The sequence below is a fragment of the Oncorhynchus mykiss genome, chromosome 5, assembly GCF_057628025.1.
Source record: "Oncorhynchus mykiss isolate SJ-2025 chromosome 5, ASM5762802v1, whole genome shotgun sequence".
In the NCBI taxonomy this organism is placed as follows: domain Eukaryota; kingdom Metazoa; phylum Chordata; class Actinopteri; order Salmoniformes; family Salmonidae; genus Oncorhynchus; species Oncorhynchus mykiss.
Window position 1 is genome coordinate 20,465,409 of NC_143026.1, and position 23,936 is coordinate 20,489,344.

At 42.8% G+C, this 23,936-nt stretch overlaps 1 protein-coding gene across 6 annotated transcripts in view; it reads left to right on the plus strand.

Moving 5' to 3' along the window:
- LOC110523391 (fibrinogen C domain-containing protein 1) overlaps window positions 1-23,936 on the plus strand; it is a 329,714-nt gene that overhangs the window by 52,586 nt on the left and 253,192 nt on the right. For all 6 annotated transcript variants that reach the window (XM_090234140.1, XM_090234143.1, XM_036977014.2 and 3 more), the window contains one exon: window positions 1,291-1,770. In XM_090234140.1, coding sequence (XP_090090266.1) covers window positions 1,291-1,770 — 480 coding nt within the window. The remainder of the gene's footprint in view (window positions 1-1,290; window positions 1,771-23,936) is intronic.

Consider the following 23,936-nt stretch of genomic DNA (forward strand, 5'->3'; position numbering starts at 1 on the left):
CACACACACACACACACACACACACACACACACACACACACACACAACCATGACTCAGGGTCATGTGCACACATGCTCACTCTCACACACACACAAACACACGCACACACATACACTTCCGATGAGTGCATCATCCAGTGGGAAATAAGTGTAATCATGTGGAGGTGGATATGGGGAAGATAGGAGTTGTTAATCATACAGTGGTAGTGTAGGACATACCTCTCTCCTCTCCTCTCTCCCATACACACATGGTCATTAAGATGAAGAGATGTAGATCACTTTATCGGTCAATTGTAAGCAAGGACTAACTGAAATTTCACTTCCGCTTCAAACCCAACCTCTCCGAAAGACACACATACATAAACAGGTTTTTGGAGCGGGTGCTGCCACACTTGGTGCGCAGGGAGCTGTTGCTGTGAGGGTTAAGTGCCTTGCTCAAGGATACAACAACAGGCAATAGCATCTAAAATTTTGAGACCAGCAACCCTTTGGTTGCCAGCTCACTTGCTGACAGATTTTTTTAGTTGGACCTGGGATTAAAACTGACAACCCTCTGGTTGCTTTCTCGCATCTCTAACAGCTAGGCTACCTGCCGCCCTAAAAATATGTTTAATTGTCACATACACCGTGGCAAGATTGCTCCCAATTGTCAAATCTGTTTTAGTGTCTTTTTAATTACACTTCTATTGATGTCTTTCTCTCTCACTTTTTTCTTCATACTTTCTCTCTCGCTCTGCCTCTCTCACACTTTCTATCTCTCTTTGCTTCTTACTCGTTCTGCCTCCCTCTCTCTCTTTCTCTCCCCTTCTCTCTCCCATTCTCACTCTTCCCTTCTCTATATCTCTCTGAAGTGGGAGTGAGAATTGAACCTGTTTCCCTGCTGTGTTCATCCCCAGAGGTATTTTAAACTGGGACTCTGGCTCAGATTCTCCTCAATACGCTACATACTGTATCTCTTCTCTTCAAAAACAACATATGTTGCAGAAAACATGTTTTCTATCGGGCTTTTTCCAACTTTCAGACTTTTGATGTTTATTTTTTGGTGGGTTCAGTTTTGATGCAGAAGTAGTGTATGGTGGTTAATGAGCTATGGGAAAAGATATTGCTCATAACAAACATTAGTTAATAAAGGACGGGTTGTGAAATGTGATGCCTCAAATATTGAATTCCTGTAAACAGCACTAATCTTCAATTATAGAGCAACAAGAACAAAAAATGTCTGTCTGTAGGTTTAACATTCCACTTTTATTTTGTCCCTCCCTCCATCCCACCTTCCCTCCCTCCCTGTAGAGGATGAGCTGCAGCTACCTCCTGTGCACCATCCTCCTCTTCGTCGCCGTCCTTCTGGCTGTCACGGCAACCGGCACCATCCTCTTCATGAACCACTACCAGGCCCCGCCCATGTCTGACGGCCCACCCCACATCTCAACCAATCCGGACGAGGCCAACGCCCTGGTAACCGTGGAGAGGGGCGACGGCTCACGCATCAACATCTTCATCGACCCCAACTGTCCGGACTACAACGGGAACTTCCTACGCCTGGAAGGGGTGCAGACATCGCTGCTCCACTCGCTGACCGACCACGACACCGACCTGAAGTCCGTGAAAGGTCAAGACCGGGCGCTGCTGGTCAACCTAGCTGAGGAGGTGGCCAAACTGTCGGCCCACGCTGGTCAGCTGAAGATGGACTACGAGTCTCTGAGACGAGGCCAGGGGAGTCTGGGGCAGGACCTGAACACACTGCAGACAGAACAGGGACGCCTCATACAAGTAAGCTAGTATTTTTTTTTTTAATGTTTTATTTAACCTTTATATAACCAGGAAGGGCTCATTGAGATTTGAAATCTCTTTTTCAAGAGCATCCTGGCCAAGATAGGCAGCACCAAGTCATTACACAATTAAAGACAGACAACATGAAAAACTATAGGTAATCTAGTAAAACCATAGAATTCGCAAGAGTATATCAAAATCATAAAACAGCTAATTAAAACATTGAAAGGTCAGGGAATCAGCCTCAAAATCCTTCATCAATGATTTAAAAACACCAATCGGGACAAGTTCTTCCAGTTGAAAAGTATTTTGTAAGGCGTTCCAAGCCAAGGGCGCAGAGTGAATAAAATCCCTTTTACCAAATTCAGTTTGGACGTTTGGAGCAGTTAGCTGGATAAAGTCCTGCGAACAAAGAGAGTACCCACCACATTTCTGAACAATAAATATTCCCAAATAAAATGGTAGTACACCCAAAATGACTTTGTAAATAAAAATATACCAGTGACTGAGCCTACGATTTACTAGAGAAGGCCAGCCAACCCTTGTATATAAAGTGCAGGGGTGCGTAAGGGTTTTGCAGTTTAAAATAAATCTCAATGCTCCATGGTAAAGGGTGTCAATTGATCTCAAACACTGAGCGGAAGCATTCATATATAAAATATCCCCATAGTCTAGTGAAGGCATAAATGTTGCTTATACTAGTCTCCTTCTGGCTTCAAAAGAAAAACAGGCCTTATTCTTAAGCTTAAATTGACACAAGGTATGTTGAACAGTATAAAAAGCAGTTTGCAAGTTCTGGAAAGCATTTGTGGGAGATGAGGCACAACAATAAATAACAGTATCATCAGCATAAAAGTGAACTTGAGCATTTGCAAATTTTTGTCTCAGTTATTTACATAAATAGTGAATAAGAGGGGACCAAGTGCAGAGCCCTGGGGCACACTATTACAGACAGACAATTTAACAGACATGGGCCCATCAAATTGAGTGCACTGAGTTCTATCAGACAGATAGTTATCAAACCATGCAACTGCATGCTCCGAAATACCTATGCTCGACAATCTCTGCCTCAATATAGCATGATCAACTGTATCAAAAGCCTTAGAGAGATCAATAAAAAGTGAGACACAGTGCTGTTTTTTGTCAAGAGCTTCAGTGATATCATTTAAAACCTTCAAGGCTGCTGTAATTGTGCTATGCTTCTTCCTGAAGCCCAATTGGTACATTGATAAAATAGAGTTAGTATTATAAAACTCTTTTAGCTGTTCTCTAACAAGGGTTTCAAGTATTTTCGCCAGGGGTCACAGCTTTGAGATTGGACTATACTTGTTTAAAAGAGTCGGATCTCCAAGTTTTAAAAGTGTTTGGACAAATGCTGATTTCCAGATCTTTGGAATTTCATTACATTCCAGGGTTAGATTGAACAGTATCAGCTATGAAATCAGCTGCCAGATTTAAAAAGCAAGGATCAAGAAGATCAGGACTTGCAGGCTTTCTCTGATCTAAGGATTAGATTCTAGGATTCTCTGACCCTAAGACATTTTTGGGGCTGCCTCTCGGGCTTCCTTGCTAGCCGTGTTCCCTTGTATCGCTGGCTCCTCTCTCCGGCTGCCTCTGCTCTCCTAGCTGCCTCCACCTGTTCCCATGGGAGGCGATCCCTTCCAGCCAGGATCTCCTCCCATGTGTAGCAACCCTTGCCGTCCAAAACGTCCTCCCATGTCCAGGAGTCCTGACATCGCTGCTGCTGCTTCCTGTTACCACGCCGCTTGGTCCTCTGCTGGTGGGTGTTACTGTAACGGCAGATTTCCTCCTCTTCATCTGAAGAGGAGTAAGGATCGGACCAAGATGCGGCGTGGTAAGTGTTCATGACAAATTTTAATAAGAAAAGCCTGAACACTATGAAATACAAAACAATAAGCGATAACATTAAATTAACCAAACCGAAAAAGTCCCGTGTGGCACAAACACTGACACAGCAAACAAACACCCACAAACCTACAGTGAAATCTAGGCTACCTAAGTGTGATTCTCAATCAGACACAACTAACGACACCTGCCTCTGATTGAGAACCATACTAGGCCGAAACAGAAACGCAAACATAGAAAAACAAACATAGACTGCCCACCCCAACTCACGCCCTGACCATACTAAATAAAGACAAAACAAAGGAAAATAAAGGTCAGAACGTGACAGCACCTCTGTTTAATAACCTTGCACGGCTTCTCTTTTTAAGAGACCTACTGCAAGCGAATTCTTCAAGTGAGTTTCCAGACAATACAAAATAGTCATATAAAACAATTAGACTTTGGTAGTGACACAAGTTCGTACTGTTCACATCATGCCACAAATGCATCAGTACTTGGACTAGTGGACCGAGTGAAAAAGAGAGTTCCCGCAGACACAATGTCTAATGGACGGGAGAGCACATTGTCAGATGTACTCACCCAGCAACAATGTTTGTGTACTCCAGAGTTCAGTAAAGTCGGTGCACAAAGCAATAACACGAAAATTGTCATTTTCTTTAAGAGATGTAAGAAATAGCGGCCAAGGAAAGGTAAGGGGAGAGAGGGACTGAGTGTACGTATGAGTCTGTATGCGAGTGTGTGCGCGTGAGTAGATTGGGTGTTGGGGTCGATTGAGAGAACGGGGATTGTTGAGCTCCCTCTAACAGACATGCGGAGAGCAAAGAGGTGCAGCTTGGAAGAGACACTCCGCGGATGGAAAACTGAGGATAGAACCCAGGCCAGCCAGAGTGGGTTACTTTGGTAAAAGTAAAGAAGTGCAAGTAGCAAAAATGTATCTGAGTTGAGGGAGACGCGCGATCTTTACACCAGCTAAACTAAATAGTTTGCACTACACAACAAGGAAATTGTAGATTTGCTCCACCATAAATGAATAGGTTATTAGTAGGTTAAAATCTACTAGTCACAGACAAACGACTTGACATGCTGCCATCTTGGATTGACGAGTGGATGTGCCTGCGTACTTTGTATACAGTACAGTACAGACAGGGCTACAGTAGTTGATCTTTGTGTGTGTCTGAGGCTGCTTGACTGACAGGGCTCAGACAGTGGATGAGTGTTGACTGACGGTCTCGCCCATGTACCTAACACACCAAGGAAATTGAAGCGTGCTTATCATCATCTAAACCTGTGAGGGAGACACGCACACACATAAACACACTCACATGCACACACACAAACATGCACGCACACACGCGCACATCCACACACAGTGGAGGAGTGTTGGTCAGTTAATTGGAGTCCTCCTTCTGGCCACTACAGTAACAGACCAAAACACTCTGGTACAGCTAAGCATATAGAGACAGAGCATGTGTTCTAAATGACACCCTATTCCTTATGTAGGTCATTACTTTTGACAAAGCCATATGCACCCTTCATATGGAATAGGGTGCCATTTGAATTGCACAAGAGACTGTGTGAGTGTGTACTTGTCTAGCTAAAGAAACCTATTACCCAATACTGGTGGAAAAAACCTTCACATGTCTCATATTCTCCTAATGAATGCCTGAATTTGTTCGACTGAGCTTCCTTTAAACGTTTGACCTAAGCCCACCCTTCTGTACTTCTCTCGTTCTGTTCCACTCTCCTTCTCATTACTTCTTATCTCACCCTGCCTCATTGGTGAAACATACCTAGAAGGAAACAAAATAGTGAAAAATATAGTGAGAAAGGAATAAGAGAGAGAGGATTCTTCCCTGAGCTGCTGCTGCAGGAGCCGGTGCTCGTTGCTATTTAGGAACTAAAACCAAGACAGGAGGAAAATAGAGAAGCATCCTGAAGCCTTTGGTGTTCTAGGGTTCTTCTGTTATTCTCTTCAAACAGAGCTGTAAAGGCCTTCTCGTTATCAAAGCCCAGGTTCAAACCAGACCAGGAACACTGAACATAGGCAGCGAATGGAGGAGGAGCAGGGGGTGTGGGGTTTGGTGGGAGAGGGGTACAGCAAAGCCACGGTTAAAAATAGACATACAGGAGAGAAGGGCTTTGAATTGTGAATGTGTCGCTCCCTGCTAGCACTTCTATTGTAGCAGGAAGAGGGGATGTGAGAGTAGTCATTATAGTACTGCATATGGTATACTGTATATCTGTGTGTCAGGCAGAAGCTAGCAGAGCTAGGAGACCTGGGGCCCTTTCTCATTTACACTAGCTAACCCAGGAAGGGAAACAAGCTGCAGGAAGGGAAAAAAGATTATCCCAGTGCTGCAAGACAATATATTTCCATCAATATCTGCATCTGGATTGCTGTTTGCAGTACCACCGCATACATTGACACTATTTGTGCCTAATTTTACAGTGCTGAAGATTAGTATTTAGCAAAACTATTTTGAACTGGAATAAACGCTGCACTTTTAACAATGGCCAACACAATTACAGTCAAAATAGAAGATTGTAAGAAATACTGTTGCCTACTATTACTATATCCAACCCAACTCATTTTGTTGCTGCTACACTCTTAGAAGAAGAGGTGCTACCTAGAACCTAAAAGGGTTCTTCGGCTGTCACCATAGGAGAACCCTTTGAATAAACTTTTTGGTTCCAGGGAGAACTCTTTCCACATGGGGTTCTAAATTGAAACCAAAAAGGTTCTACCTGAAACCAAAAAGTTTTACCTGGAACCAAAAAGGGTTATCCTACGGGAATAGCCGAAGAACCCTTTGGAACCCATTTTTCTAAGAGAGTATCATGTATCCCAGTGGTTTTCAAAATGTTTGACCCACGACCCCAAGAAGCAGTGGTACAAAATATGCAAACCCCCGCACAAGATAGGCTACAGATATAAACTGTGTCTTACACCTGCGTTTGGAGCTGAAAGTCATTCATGTTATCAGCCAATATCAATTAGGGCCATGTCATGTCACTTCTCTGGAGTCCAGCGCAAGCAAAATCATACGGCCAACGTGTAGCAGTGGTTGCAGGATTGATTTGAAAGCGTGTTCTGTCTCCACCACGCCATCACTTTGAAGGGCAGCCTGCTTGCAGAGTGCTTGTTGCCAGCCGGGTAGTCCTGTTCTTCCTAACAAATATTGTTATAAATCCCCAGAAAATGTTACATCCTATAATATTGAAGGCAGTGTGATGTCACAGCTGCTTATCTTTAGACATATAGCCAGTAGCCACCCAAACTAGGCCTATCTGATATATAAATAATCTATCGTCTAGTCTATCGTTCTGGCACAGATGATTCAGTAGTAGATTGCTAAACTGTATTTTAAATGTGTAATATAAATGTAGGCCTCCTATGTTTTTTGCCAGGCAAAACTGGAGGAAATGAAACGATTTCTTTCTGGTCACTAATCTGGATGTGCTCACCCACCTTTGCTTCCAATGCTGCTGACTGGTCATTGGTCAGTCAACAATCAAGATGCTAAACTTTTTTGATTCAGAAGCATACAGTGCATTCGCAAAGAATTCAGACCCCTTGACTTTTTCCATATTTTGTTACGTTACAGCCTTATTCAAAAATATATTAAATATGTTTTTCCCTCGTCAATCTACACACAATACCCCATAATGACAAAGCAAAATCTGGTTTTTAGACATTTTTGAAAATGTATTATAAATACAAAAATGGAAAATGTAACATTTACAAACAGTACCAGTCAAAAGTTTGGAGAGTTTTTCTTTATATGTACTTTTTTCTACATTGTAGACTAATAGTGAAGACATCAAAACCATGAAAAAATAACATATATGGAATCATGTAGTAAACAAAAAAGTGTGCCTTGTTAAAGGTATATTTGTGGAATTTCTTTCCTTCTTAATGCATTTGAGCCAATCAATTGTGTTGTGACAAGGTAGAGGTGGTATGCAGAAGATGGTAAAAGACCAAATCCATATTATGTCAAGAACAGCTCAAATAAGCAAAGCGAAACGACAGTCCATCATTACTTTAAGACATGAAGGTCAGTCAATCTGACTGTCGCAAAAACCATCAAGCGCTATGATGGAACTGGCTCTCATGAGGATCTCCACAGGAAAGGAAGACCCAGAGTTTCCTCTGTTGCAGAGGATGAGTTCATTAGAGTTAACTGCACCTCAGATTGCAGCCAAGATTAATGATTCACAGAGTTCAAGTAACAGACACATCTCAACATCAACTCTTCAGAGGAGACTGCGTGAATCAGGCCCTCATGGTAGAATTCCTGCAAAGAAACCACTACTTAAGGACTTGCTTTTTCCATATTGGGCCAAGAAACACGAGCAATGGAAATTAGACCGGTGGAAATTTGAGTCCAAATTTTAGATTTTTGGTTCCAACCGCCGTGTCTTTGTGAGACGCAGAGTAGGTGAATGGATGATCTCCGCATCTGTAGTTCGCACCGTGAAGCATGGAGGAGTAGTTGTGATGGTGTGGGTGTGCTTTGCTGGTGACACTGTATGTGATTTATTTAGAATTCAAAGCACACTTAACCAGCATGGCTACCACCTCATTCTGCAGTGATACGCCATCCCATGCGGTTTGCGCTTCATGGGACTATAAATCGTTTTTCAAAAGGACAATGACCCAACACACCTCCAGGCGGTGTAAGGGCTATTTGACCAAGAAGGAGAGTGATGGAGTGCTGCATCAGATGACCTGGCCTCCACAATCACCCGACCGCAACCCAATTGAGATGGTTTGGGATGAGTTGGAACGCAGCAAACAAGTGCTCAGCATATGTTGGAACTTCTTCAAGACTATTGGGAAAGCATTCTGGGTGAAGCTGTTTGAGAGAATGCCAAGCATGTGCAAAGCTGTCATCAAGGCAAAGGATGGCTACTTTGAACAATCTCAAATATAAAATATATTTTGATTTGTTTAACACTTTTTTGGTTACTGCATGATATGTGTTATTATTTCATAGATTTGATGTCTTCACTTTTATTCTACAATGTAGAAAATAGTAGAAAATGAAGAAAGGTCGGATGGGGAGTGTCGCTACACAGCTATTTTAAGGTCTCTCCAGAGATGTTCGATCAAGTTCATGTCCGGTGTCGTGTCTTTGGCTATGCCGGATTAAGTGATATGACATGCTATTCTATAAAATCATTTCTCTGTAATTAATATTACCTGATTAAGCTAATCATGTAAATGCAAATAACTAGAAAGTCGGCGGACCACGAAACAATGTTTATAGAGCTGTTATCTTCCGAATAAACTCTTAAAGACCTAGTAATATTTTACATCAATAGCAGTCAATATTAATCGTCACCTTATTTCAGTCTCATCTGAACATTGTAGAATTCTTGGTTATCTTCACGAACCCTGGCTAACAAGTTGAATCAGCAATACAAAATTGGGTTTAATTATATATTTACTAAATACCTAACTAATGACACAGAATTACATATAGAATGAAGCATACTTTGAATACACAGAATGAAGCATACATTGATTACAAATTATGTCATAAAGGAAAACATCAATAGTGGGCGGAACAGATATGACAGCTGGTTACACAAGGAAAGGGGGTTGGGTTTGAGTGAAAGAGCGGGAAGTCTTGAGGAACAAAGGGAGAAGCTATGTCTCTATCGGGCCGTAGGCAGCTACTCTATCGTAAATACAGAATATTATGCATTCTAAATTACCGCCCATTTGGAAAAGGAAAATGCAATAAATATTTACTCTGAGCTGCGCTTCAATAGGTTGGTGGTAGATGGAAGGCCGTGTCCTTTGTCCTTTGATGCATGTCTCTGGTGGTGAACGGGATACGTTGTAGTGTTGTCGTTGTGTGGTAGACGGGATGCATCGTCTGTCCTTTCCTAGCCCACGTTTACGGCTGCTGTTGCTAACTCTACGGCTAGAATGTCTCACTTCTTTAGTGAATAAGAGTTCAAAGTTCAAACCATTCACAGCCAAAGCTCACACTGAGGTTGGCTTAGCTCTGTAGTTGACATGTTAGTCCATTTTAACGTATGGACCGTCGTCCTATCGTCCTCGGAACAGGAGGTTACATTTTCGTCAAGGGCTTATATATTGGAGGGAGAGAAGGGTGTGTTTCATAGTTTGTAACCCATGTCTCTTCACAGGGGCGGCCCACTGAGCTCTAACCTTATGAAAACCAAATGATCTCATTTGGAAGATATTAAATTCCATTTAATCTTTTCACAAATAGTTTCATATTCAAACATTTAAATTGCACAACAATTCCATGTGAATCTGATTTGAATGTGTAGACTTTCCCAGGTACAGTTTATGTCGTCCTGTCATCAGTCATAATGTCTCAGATGACAACCGAACTGACATCATATTCATTAAGTACCAACGCATATTTTCAACTGGTTCTATTACCGAAATATGGTTCCTTTCCCCCCCTTGTTTGATGTTTCCAGACTCTATGTTTAACAAAGGCTATTCAATAGTCATTAAGTAGAGTCAGAGAGAGAGGGAAGGGAGAAAGGTATTTATGGGGGGGGGGGTCATTAACCTTACCCACAGGCCAATGTCATGACACCGGGCTCTTGCTGGGCCACTCAAGGACATTCAGAGACTTGTCCCGAAGCCATTCTTGCGTTGTCTTGGCTGTCTGCTTAGGGTCGTTGTTCTGTTGGAAGGTGAATTTTCGCCCCACTCTGAGGTCCTAAGTGTTCTGAAGCAGGTTTTCATCAAGGATCTGTCTTTACTTTGCTCTGTTCATCTTTCCTTCGATCCTGACTATTCTCCCAGTCTCTGCCGAAAAAAAACATCCCCACAGCATGATGCTGCCACCACATTTCTTGATGGTGCAAAGTTTCCTCCAGACGTGACGCTTGGCATTCAGCCCAAACAGTTCAATCTTGGTTTCATCAGACCAGAGAGTCCTTTAGTTGCGTTTTGGCAAACCCCAAGCGGACTGTCATGTGCCTTTTACTGAGGATTGGCTTCCATCTGGCCACTCAACCATAAAGGCCTGATTGGCGGAGTGCTGCAGAGATGGTTGTCCTTCTGGAAGGTTCTCCCATCTCTACAGAGGAACTCTAGAGCTCTGTCAGAGTGGCCATCGGATTCTTGGTCACTTCCCTGATCAAGGCCCTTCTCCACCAATTGCTCAGTTTGGCCGGGCGGCCAGCTCTAGGAACAGTCTTGGTGGTTTCTCTGTCCATTTAAGAATGATGGAGCCCACTGTGTTCTTGGGTACCTTCAATGCTGCAGAAATGTTTTGACACCCTTCCCCAGATCTGTGCCTCGACACAATCCTGTCTCGGAGCTCTACGGAAAATACCTTCAACCTCATTGCTTGGTCTTTGCTCTGACATGCACTGTCAACTGTGGGACCTTATATAGACAGGTGTGTGCCTTTCCAAATAATTTCCAATCAATTGGACTCCAATCAAGTTGTTGCAACATTTCAAGGATAATCTTTGGAAACAGGATGCACCTGAGCTCAATTTCGAGTCTTAGCAAAGGGTCTGAATCCTTATGTAAATAGAGTATTTCTGTTTTCATTAATTTCTCAAAACCTCTTTTCTCTTTGTCATTATGAGGTATTGTGTGTAGATTGATGAGGAAAACATTTCATTTGATCAATTTTAGAATAAGGCTGTAATGTAACAAAATGTGGAAAGAGTCAAGGGGTCTGAATACTTTCCGAATGCACTGTAGATAATAATTTAACAACAACTTGCAAGCAGTGGGTATGCGGTGGGTTCAGAACAACTATAACAAAACATTTATTAAAATGTTATTCAAAACATTGGGGAAATAATACCACCACCAAAAATGGCATTTTGGAGAGTGGAAGGGCAAAGGGGCATGTGCTCTGCACAGGTAGAGCCCTATCTGAGGACTTGACTGCTGGAGATAGAAGAATGCTGTTTCTGTCTGGCCCCGGGAACCTTGTTACCAATTTTAATTAAAAAGGGAATTTAATTGGCAGGGCTTCAGTAGACATAGGCTACAGAATATACTGTGGTCCCCATTTGCTTGATTAAATACCAAAAACATAAAGGGCAAACTAAATCTGCAGAGGACAAAATGTTCTTTAGCTCCTCAAAAATATTTTTTTGTCAAAAATAATGCCCCTGCTGTTTGAGCCTGTCAAAAATCATATCAGTTCCTAGCCATGCAGGACTCATACTGTCCCCTATTGGCCCGTGGGTCCAAAGGCCTGATTGGCTGACCAGTGGCCCATGGCACTGCCTGTTCTTGTTGTCCCCTCGTAGCGGAGATAGAGGGGTTGGAGAACAAGATAGGAACAGGGAGAGAGAATAATAAGAGAGTAGAGAAAGAGAGAAAGAAAGAGGGGAGGGAGAGAAACCGTAGACAGTGTATAGAGAGAGAAAGGGAAAAAGCGAGAGCGAGAGAAAGAGTGAGATCAAGAATGTGGCGGGGAGTGTGCATCGGGGGCTAAGTGACGGGGATGGCGTTGTAGCAGAGCAGAGCCACGGCCCTGCATGATTGATTTCCTCTCGGAGATGAGGCTACCGCTGGTGCTGGCTAGCCGCTCTGTGGTTTATGCGTATACAGACGCTGTTCCTCCCTGACACTTCAGTCTGACTGTCTGGTCTAATGGCTGCCTGTGGCAAGGGACAAGACATATGGTGACACAGAGCCGCTTGTGCCACGGTTAGTAATGGCCATGACTGCATGCATCACAGGGAGGCCTAGTAGAATGGTTACACCTCGCAACACAGAAAATAACTGTCCCAAAATGCCCCTGAGGAAAGAGGAAGGATCACATTGGACAGAGATATGGACCATCGCAGAGTTGGGATGCGTTTGTCACTTTGTGTCGATACAGTTCAACCTCAAACAATCACTGACTTCTGATCTCATATCATCTCTGTATAGAGAACAATACTCCCTCTGTTACACATACTCTCTCGCTCTTACACACACACGTGTAGTCTCGCAACCCATTGTGAAGCTGCTTTAGAAGGTTGTTGGAACTAATTGTATTGTGATCCTAATTGATATGTCAATCTGGGTTTACTGATAAGCTGAAGATCTCTCTCTCTCTCTCTCTCTCCCGGTCTCTACATCCCTCTCTCTTTCCCTCCATCTCTCTCCATCTCCCCCTCTTTACTATCAAATCAAGGCACTGATGACTCATCCAATCATTCACTCAAAATATGCACCCTCTCTCTCTCTCTCTCACACACACAAACACTGTACAAAAGCACATACAAAACCCCATTTTCCGGTGCGCCCTCTCTCCTCAGTGTAAAATGGGTCATCTCCTTGGTGTGTGTAGAGGCCCTGTGCCGGTGTAACGTGATTGCAGCGGTGCCCGGTGTGTGTGTGCGTGTGTGTGTGTTGTGGTTATTGAGGCCAGTGGAAGGCCTGTAGGGTTTCTCTACTCTCATGCTGTTAACGCACCTGGCTATAGCTGACATAATGGAAAGATCACAGGAGTCTAAGCCACTTATCTGCGGCTTTTTGCAGGGGCAGAGGTGTGTGTCAAATCAAATGAAATCTAATTGTATTTGTCACATGCGCCACATGCGCCGAATACGGCAGGTTAACCAACAATGCAGCCCTTAACCAACAATGCAGTTCAAGAAATAGAGTTAAGAAAATATTTACTAAATAAACTAAAGTAAAAAAGAATCATGAAATCAAATCAAAAGTAACACAAGAAAAAAACGAGGCTATATACAATGTAAATGTAAATAGTCAATGTAGATAGTCCGGGTGTGGCTTGGGGGTAGAAGCTGGCTTGGGGGTAGAAGCTGTTAAGGAGCCTTTCGGTCCTAGAATTGACACTCCGGTACCGCTTGCTGTGCGGTAGCAGAGAGAACAGTCTATGACTTGGGTGACTTGGTCTTCCTCTAATACCGCCTAGTATATATGTCCTGGATGTCAGGAAGCTTGGCCCCAGTGATGTATTGGGTCGTACCCATTACCCTCTGTAGTGCCTTGCGGTCAGAGGGTAGGGGGTACGGCCCAGTACATAGCTGGGGCCAAGCTTCCTGACATCCAGGACCTACAGTTGAAGTCAGAATTTACATACAATTAAAACAAGTTTTTCAACCCTTCCACAAATTTCTTGTTAACAAACTATTGTTTTGGCAAGTCAGTTAGGACATCGACTTTGTGCATGACACAAGTAATTTTTCCAACAATTGTTTACGGACAGATTGTTTCACTTATAGGTCACTGTATCACAATTCCAGTGGGTCAGAAGTTTACATACACTAAGTTGACTGTGCCTTTAAACAGCTTGAAAAATTCCAGAAAATTATGTAATGTCTTTAGAAGCTTCTGACAGGCTACTTAACATGATTTGAGTCAATTGTGGGTGTACCGGTGGATGTATTTCAAGGCCTACCTTCAAACTCAGTGCCTCTTTGCTTGATCAATCAAACGAAATCAGCGAAGCCCTCAGAAAAACAATTGTAGACCTCCACAAGTCTGGTTCATCCTTGGGAGCAATTTCCAAATGCCTGAAAGTACCACGTTCATCTGTACAAACAATAGTATGCAAATATATACACCATGGGACCCCTCAGCCGTCATACTGCTCAGGAAGGAGACGCATTCTGTCTGCTGGAGATGAACATACTTTGGTGCGAAAAGTGCAAATTATCCAAGAACAACAGCAAAGGACCTTGTGAAGATGCTGGAGGAAACGGGTACAAAAGTATCTATATCCACAGTAAAACGAGTCTCACATAGATATAACCTGAATAAAATAGGTCTTCCAAATGGACAATGACCCCAAGCATACTTCCAAAGTTGTGGCAAAATTGCTTAACTTCTCTGGGGTAGGCAGGACGCTTGCGTCCCACATGTCCAATACCCAGGGAAAATTCATAGCGCCAAATTCAAATACATTTCTATAAAAATCTAACTTTCATTAAATTACACATGCAAGATAGCAAATTAAAGCTACACTCATTGTGAATCCAGCCAACATGTCAGATTTCAAAAAGGCTTTTCGGCGAAAGCATACGATGCTATTATCTGATGTAGCACAACAGTAAACAATGAGAGAGTAGCATATTGTATGCGAGTTGGAGTGGGTCTAAAGTTTCCGGCATGGTGCTGATGATCAGCCTTTCAAAGCACTTCATCACTACCGACGTGAGTGCCACTGGGCTGTTATCGTTTAGTCATGTTACCTTAGCTTTCCTGGTTACAGGGACTGTGGTGGTCTGTTTGAAGTATGTAGGTATTACAGACCCAGTCAGGTAGAGGTTGAACATGTCAGTGAAGACCTGACATGCTGACCTGTTTAACTTCTTACGGATCATTGGGATCATTGTCCCACCTGGCCAACAACCGGAAATTGCAGTGTGCCAAATTCAAATAACAAAAATCGTAATATTAAATATTCATGAAAAAACAAGAGTTATACATCAGTTAAAAGCTTAACTTCTTGTTAATCCAGCCGCTTTGTCAGATTTCAAAAAGGCTTTATGGCAAAGCACACCATGCGATTATCTGAGGACAGCGCCCCGCACACAAAAGCATTATATACATTTCCAACCAAGCAGAGGTCAGAAATAGCGATAAAATAAATCACTTACCTTTGAAGATCATCTGGTTGCAATCACAAGGGTCCCAGCTACATAGCAAAATGGTCATTTTGTTCAATATATCCCCCAAAAAGTATGTTTCATTGGTGTGCTTGACTCAGTAATCCATCGGTTTCCCTCGTTGAAAATGCATACAAATGAATCCCTTAAGTTACCAATAAACTTCTTCCAAACATATCAAACAATGTTCCTAATTAATCCTAAGGTACCCTAATATGTAAATAAACGATACAATTTAAGACGGAGAATACCGGAGACCATTACCGGAGATAAATAACGAAGTGCACGCCCTCGAAACGCGCAACAACACTACAGCCAAAATGGGAACCACTTTGAAAATCTACAAATTTTAGCTCATTTTTCATAAAACAAGCCTGAAACTCTTTCTAAAGACTGTTGACATCTAGTGGAAGCCATAGGAACTGAAATATGGGAGGTATTCCTTTTATATTCCCATTCCCAGCCATTGTAATAAATGGTGAGTGGAAAAAAGAAATTCTGGATGGATTGTCCTCGGGTTTTTGCCTGCCATATTTGTATTTATTTCACCTTTATTTAACCAGGTAGGCAAGTTGAGAACACGTTCTCATTTACAATTGCAACCTGGCCAAGATAAAGGGAAGCAGTTCGACACATACAACAACACAGAGTTACACATGGAGTAAAATAAACATACAGTAAATAATACAGTAGAAACAAGTCTATATACGATGTGAGCAAATGAGGTGAGATAAGGGAGGTAAAGAAAAAAAAGGCCATGGTGGCAAAGTAAATACAATATAGCAAGTAAAACACTGGAATGGTAGATTTGCAGTGGAAGAATGTGCAAAGTAGAAGTAGAAATAATGGGGTGCAAAGGAGCAAAATAAATATATAAATAAAATAAAATAAATACAGTAGGGAAAGAGGTAGTTGTTTGGGCTAAATTTTAGGTGGGCTATGTACAGGTGCAGTAATCTGTGAGCTGCTCTGACAGCTGGTGCTTAAAGCTAGTGAGGGAGATAAATGTTTCCAGTTTCAGATATTTTTCTAGTTCGTTCCAGTCATTTGCAGCAGAGAACTGGAAGGAGAGGCGGCCAAAGAAAGAATTGGTTTTGATAGTGACCAGAGAGATATACCTGCTGGAGCTCGTGCTACAGGTGGGTGATGCTATGGTGACCAGCGAGCTGAGATAAGGGGGGATTTTACCCAGCAGGGTCTTGTAGATGACATGGAGCCAGTGGGTTTGGCGATGAGTATGAAGCGAGGGACAGCCAACGAGAGCGTAGAGGTCGCAATGGTGGGTAGTATATGGGGCTTTGGTGATAAAACAGATGGCACTGTGATAGACTGCATCCAATTTGTTGAGTAGGGTATTGGAAGCTATTTTATAAATGACATCGCCGAAGTCGAGGATTGGTAGGATGGTCAGTTTTACAAGGGTATGTTTGGCAGCATGAGTGAAGGATGCTTTGTTGTGAAATAGGAAGCCAATTCTAGATTTAACTTTGGATTGGAGATGTTTGATGTGGGTCTGGAAGGAGAATTTACAGTCTAACCAGACACCTAGGTATTTGTAGTTGTCGACGTATTCTAAGTCAGAGCCGTCCAGAGTAGTGATTTTGGACAGGCGGGCAGGTTCAGGCAGCGATCGGTTGAAGAGCATGCATTTAGTTTTGCTTGTATACAGAATGGTGTCGTCTGCATAGAGGTGGATCAGAGAATCACCAGCAGCAAGAGCGACATCATTGATGTATTCAGAGAAGAGAGTCGGTCCAAGAATTGAACCCTGTGGCACCCCCATAGAGACTGCCAGAGGTCTGGACAACAGACCCTCCGGTTTGACACACTGAACTCTATCAGAGAAGTAGTTGGTGAACCAGGCGAGGCAATCATTTGAAAAACCAAGGCTGTCGAGTCTCCCGATGAGGATGTGGTGATTGTCAGAGTCGAAAGCCTTGGCCAGATCAATGAATACGGCTGCACAGTCATGTTTCTTATCGATGGCGGTTAAGATATAGTTTAGGACCTTGAGCGTGGCTGAGGTGCACCCATGACCAGCTCTGAAACCAGATTGCATAGCAGAGAGGGTATGGTGAGATTCGAAATGGTCGGTAATCTGTTTGTTTACTTGGCTTTCGAAGACCTTAGGAAAGGCAGGGAAGGATAGAGTGGGATGACCGCATCTGCTTTCTAATCTTTGGGAATCTCAGACGACACGGAAGAGAGGTTGAACAGGCTAGTAATAGGGGTGGCAACAATTTTGGCAGATCATTTTAGAAAGAAAGGGTCCAGATTGTCTAGCCCGGCTTATTTTTAGGGGTCCAGATTTTGCAGCTCTTTCAGAACATCAGCTGACTGGATTTGGGAGAAGGAGAAATGGGGAAGGCTTGGGTGAGTTGCTGTGGGGGGTGCAGTGCTTTTGACCGGGGTCGGGGTAGCCAGGTGGAAAGCATGGCCAGCCGTAGAAAAATGCTTGTTGAAATTCTCAATTATAGTGGATTGATCAGTGGTGACAGTGTTTCCTATCTTCAGTGCAGTGGGCAGCTGTGAGGAGGTGTTCTTATTCTTCATGGACTTTACAGTGTCCCAGAACTTTTTTGAGTTAATGTTGCAGGAAGCAAATTTCTGCTTGAAAAAGCTAGTCTTGGCTTTACTAACTGCCTGTGTATAATGGTTTCTAGCTTCCCTGAAAAGCTGCATATCACGGGGGCTGTTCGATGCTAATGCAGAATGCCATAGGATGTTTTTGTGTTGGTTAAGGGCAGTCAGGTCTGGAGAGAACCAAGGGCTATATCTGTTCCTGGTTCTACATTTCTTGAATCGGTCATGCTTATTTAAGATGGTTAAGAAGGCATTTAAAAAAAATAACCAGGTATCCTCTACTGACGGGATGAGATCATTATCCTTCCAGGATACCCCGGCCAGGTCGATTAGAAAGGCCTGCTCACTGAAGTGTTTCAGGGTGCGTTTGACAGTGATGAGTGGAGGTCGTTTGACCGCTGACCCATTACGGATGCAGGCAATGAGGCAGTGATCGCTGAGATCTTGGTTGAAGACAGCAGAGGTGTAAATATGAGTTCTGTTATACTCACAGACATTATTTTCACAGTTTTGGAAACTTCAGAGTGTTTTTTATCCAATACTACCAATTATATGCGTATCCTAGCTTCTGGGTCTGGATAACAGGCAGTTTACTTTGGGCACCTCATTCATCCAAACTTCCGAAAACTGCCTCCTAGCCGTGAAGAAGTTAAAGGTCTTGCTCACATCGGCTATGGAGAGAGTGATCACACAGTTGTCCGGAACAGCTGCTGCTCTCATGCATGATTTAACCCTTTCACACACGTACCATCACACGGGTGTGATCGTTCTACAGTGGTCCCTGAAGCGTACGATCACACCCCGTGTGAATAGAACACTCATTTAGAATGCTCCTTTAGAACGGCCAGTTTAGTATGACGCAACAATCAGCGTTTGAGCTGGCCACACTTTTTTCAGAAACTATTTACACAAACACAGTCCTTACAAAGTTATGTCCAGAATGTGACAGTTTATTTTTGGATGCAATGTTCAGATATTCACAGAAGTACAGTATATATAGCATAACACAATCATCCTACCCGGAAAAATGTAGGCTACAGTTGTCCTAGCGCTAACTGAGGAAAGATTGACCACACACAAGCTGTCATATTTTCTAGCTCTAGGCTGACATAAACTACATTATGAATTAGCTAATAGCAATTACTATGTATAATTAATCACATCACGGGTGAGCTCACCATTGATCGAAATAACTAGGTAAAACACTTTATAGAAATCGAAAGTAATCCCACGATTAGTTTCAGCGCGCAGCCATGCATTTTTTTCCTCACAGAAACCAAAGATAAGAGAAGACGAGATGTGTTTGGTCTGTTTATAGTATGCATGTTGAAGGGGTGTGTCATCTACTATCGTTCACATCCCACCATTATTTTCCGGAAGTCCTCAAAAAATGTGTGAACTCTTACCTCATTTTGCTATAGCATCTTTGGTCCGACAGACGATCAAGTGAAACCCAGAATGCATTGTATGTCAACAAACATGGCTCCACACACATAGCTGGAATTAGCTTAGCTCATAATCAGTACAACCTTCAAAACATTATTTTACACACATACTATGTGCCCTTTACAATCTATGCAAAAATCGGAATGCATGATTTATCACCAGTAATTGAAAAACGTGAATAAAATAGTAAATATATGAACACCACACAAAACATTTTCTGATAGTGATTTATTGATACAAATGGCGCGTGCAGGCAGTCAATCACGTAACCTCTCACTCCCACTCTGAGCCATTCAGTGTTGTTATGTACGTAGCTAATTAGCTAAGCTGTATCATTAGCAATGTCTTTCAAAAGGAGACAACTCAGAAATGCATAAATGGAGATTTAAAAAAAATTCTGACAATGAGTCTGAAAGTCAGGAATCAGGTTCTGACAGTGACAGAGGACCCCTTGTCCACTGACAAAGTCCCAGTTCCCTTCGAAGATGCTGGTGGTGATGGAGGCAGACCGATAGTACAGGAGTTCTGTGGTAGCTGGAAGGCTGCCAGCCATTTCACCCCTCCTGGCCCTGCTGTTTGTGTTGATGAGTCCCAGTCTGGAGTGCAATACCCCTTGCCATTTCCATCTGAGTGCTTCAAGATGTTTCTGACAGAGGAGCTGGTGGGAGACATAGTAGAGACCAATCGCTATGCCTTGGAGCTACAGGATAAGAGAGAGCCAGGAGTGTGTGTGTGTGGGGGGCAGACACAATTAGTGAAATGTATACATTCCTGGTGACAGTAAAGACGAACTCCATAAGAGAATACTGGAGCAGAGATCCTATGTTTGCAACTTCCTTCTTTGTCACCCTCTTTTCCCAAGACTGCTTTCTAGTTCTGCTGCTATGACTGCATTTCATCAACAACGCTACTGCCATCCTAAATGACCCGTTATACAAAATAAAAAATGTTAACAGCTGGCAGTAAAGTTCCATGACAAACGAGACGTCCATGTCCTCTCCTCTGTCCATACAGCAACCATGTCGGCCACAGGGAAGTTGGACCACCTGACGGGAGAGAGAAACAAACCAGACAGAGAAACATCAAACCAGACTGCGTGCTTGACTATAACCTCAACATGGGGGCAGTGGATAAGGCTGACATGATAAACAGCTTTGTGGAATGCACTCAGAAAACGACCAAGTGGTATAAGATATTTTTTTATTTTTCCAGGGTAGCATCAAAATACAAAATCTTCTTCTGATGCATTTAGCATTGTTTTACAGAGCTAATAGAAGAATGTAACTAGCTACATAAGCACGATTGAATACCTAGCGTGTCCGCGGTTATAAGGAATATACTGTACACAAATATATTATGTTCCATACACACAGTGAGCTCCAGTAGACACAGTATAACACGACACACAGAAACTATTATAATGTAATAAGGCACTTACTTTGATAGAAATGCAGTCTGGATTTGAAGATGGGTGTCTGTAGTGACGCCTCTAGCACTGAGACACTGTGCCACTTGGGAGTCATAAAGCCAGGGTAGCTTCAAAATACAACACATGCTAATACTTCCCTGACGCAATTAGCATTGTTTTCCAGAGCTAATAGAATAATGTAGCTAGCTACCTAATCATTGAGTATAACACCATAAATGTTATGAAATGAGTAACGTTACATCGCGTGTCCACAGTTATAAGGAATATACCCCAAATATTATGCTACAGTAGAAACGACATGCAGAAACTATTATAACGCAATAAGGCACTTTGATAGAAACGCACACATTTCCAAAGTTATTATTGGTAACGAAAACAACTTTGATTGCGATGCAGGCGACAGGTGGAAAATATGAACACGTGTGTGCAGGATGGCAGATGAGCAAATGTCTGCAAACTTGAACTGCACAAACAATTGAGAAGTGTTTGGGGAATTTTGTCCGGGTCAGAAATGTCTAAAAAATTATTTGGTCCGCAAAAGTAAAAATGACTACTTGTATGTGAATGAATGAGGCGGAACACACCTCATTTCAAACTGTTATTAGAAATAAAAAACTTATTAGAAAATATTTTAAAATTTGACAAATAAAAACAGGCTGCGTGCTTTGGTTTGAGGGCAGCGCCGATTTAAATGTACTGTTACCGAACAATCACATTCTGGAATGGAGAGAACGTTCTGACATCACGTGCATAAAAAAACTCACGCTGGGGTGACCGTTAGAGATATTTGGAACTCACGCATGAAAGGGTTAAAAACAATCACTATGATGAAACTGGCTCTCACGAGAACTGGCACAGGAATGGAAGTCCCAAACGTAGGAACAGGAATGGAAGTCCCAAACGTAGGAACAGGAATGGAAGTCCCAAACGTAGGAACAGGAATGGAAGTCCCAAACGTAGGAACAGGAATGGAAGTCCCAGATAAGTTCATTAGAGTTACCAGCCTCAGAAATTCAAGTAACAGACACATCTCAACATCAACCTTTCAGAGGAGACTGTGTGAATCATGCCTTCATGGTCGAATTGCTGCAAGGAAACCACTACACCGATAAGAAGAAGAGAGTTGCTTGGACCAAGAAACACGAGTGCTCAGCATATGCAGTAACTCCTTCAAGACTGTTGGAAAAGCATTCCAGGTAAAGCTGGTTGGGAAAATGCCAAGAGTGTGCAAATCTGTCATCAAGACAAAGAGTGTCTACTTTGAAGAATCTCAAATGTAAAATATATTTTGATTTGTTTAACACTTTTTTGGTTGCTACATGATTCCATATGTGTTATTTAATTGTTTTGATGTCTACAATGTAGAACACAGTAAAAACAAAGAAAAACCCTTGAATGAGTAAGTGTTCTAAAACTTTTGATCGGTAGTGTAGTTATAGCAAGCCAAGGTAGGAGAGTCACACACACACACACACACCACTCACACTTAATTCTGGTATTGGAGTTGTTGTTTCTGTGGGTCGGGCTGATGGCTCACCAGCATCCTCCTCTTGAATCCTCCTCACAATGGCTGCCGAAGCTGGGGCTCTTGGGATATGTTGCATCATCTGGATTTGAGGTCTTACCAGTGCCTTGCCCAGGAATTTGAGAAAGAGCTGTCTCCTCTGGAGCTTCCCTCTGTTCCAATCTGGGTTCAACACCATCCAGATTACAAACGCGTTGAATGCCGAGATGTTGAAGAATATCACAAGTGTCCAGTGTAGGGATCTTCTTTTGCAGCTGTAGCCAGTCACCAGCTTGTCTAAATTTGTCCACCCCTCCTTTGTGGCTTTGTAATACATGATGATTTCTGCCACATATTTTCCCATCCTTATGCAGCGTATTCATGAGTACCACATTTTTGCCTTTCTTTAGCACGTAGGACACTAGGGACATGTCGGCCATAAACACAAACATAGAGGTATTGATAGGCCTGTTCCTGTGCATTCAAGTGTTGAGGAGGGAGATCTGGCTTGTTTTTGTACTATTCTACCATTGTCAGCTTCATCTTGAAGAACTCCTGTCCCAGCTTTTGCAAAGTTAAAAAGTTACTGCATATGATGTTGCCACTGAGTCCCTGTGTCACGTCCAGGACAACCTGCATCCCTTGGTTCTTCTCAGGTGCTCCCTCATCTGGCTTCCCCATATTTTATTTAACCTTTATTTAACTAGGCAAGTCAGTTAAGAACAAATTCTTATTTACATTGAGGGCCCACACCGGCCAGACCCGGACGATGCTGGGCCAATTGTGTGCCGCCCTATGAGACTCCCAATCACGGCCGGTTGTGATACAGCCTGGATTAGAACCAGGGTGTCTGTAGTGATGCCTCAAGCACTGAGATGCAGTGCCTTAGACCGCTTGCAAGTTCCACGCATACGATGAAGCAGCATCAGAGGCAACCCAGATCTTGATTCCATATTTTGCGGGTTTAGATGGTATGTACTGCCTGAAGGGGCCTTGGCCTCTAAATAACATAAGCTGCTCATCAACAGTAACGTTGGGCCCAGGGTTGTAAAACAGGGGAATGCGGTCCACCTACTTGTTCCACACTGACCTGATTGCAGCTAGCTTGTCTCTCTGATGCCAAGCTGGTCTGGTGTCTCTGTTATTGAAGCGGATAATCCTGGAAATAATGTGGATGTTTTCCAGAAACATTGTTGCACGGAAAAGTTTTGTGGATTCCCCATTGGATCTGAAAATACCAGCAAGGATAAGAAGCCCAAAGTACGCATGTAAATTAGTTTGGTCCTTCCCTTTCTAAAAACATACCTTCCCTCCAAATGAGTGCAGTCCTGAATTATTTTCTGTATCGTGTCTACGATGAACAGTTCAAAATAATACTTTATGTCCTGCACATGAGTAACCGTCATTCGCATCGGCCCTGGTTGCAAGATCCATGCTGGGTGGCTCATTCCTTGGGCAAGAAGACCATTCAATTTTAAAAAAACGTTGACATCCATATTTCTCCTCCTGCAGGCTGCTGATGAGTTGGCTGCTGATTGGCTGGTCCAGGGGCTGGCTGAGGGTCAATCTCATCTTCTTCTTCCAACTCACTGTCAGACTCCGAATTGACAGAGACATGTTCGGAAAGTTCTTCATCTTCCAAAGTGGAAGACACTCCTTCCACAGTAACTTCTCTCTCCTCAAACATTTTTTCTAAGGCCCTCTGAGCAGAGATTATTTTTGCCGGTAAGGAGACACACATTA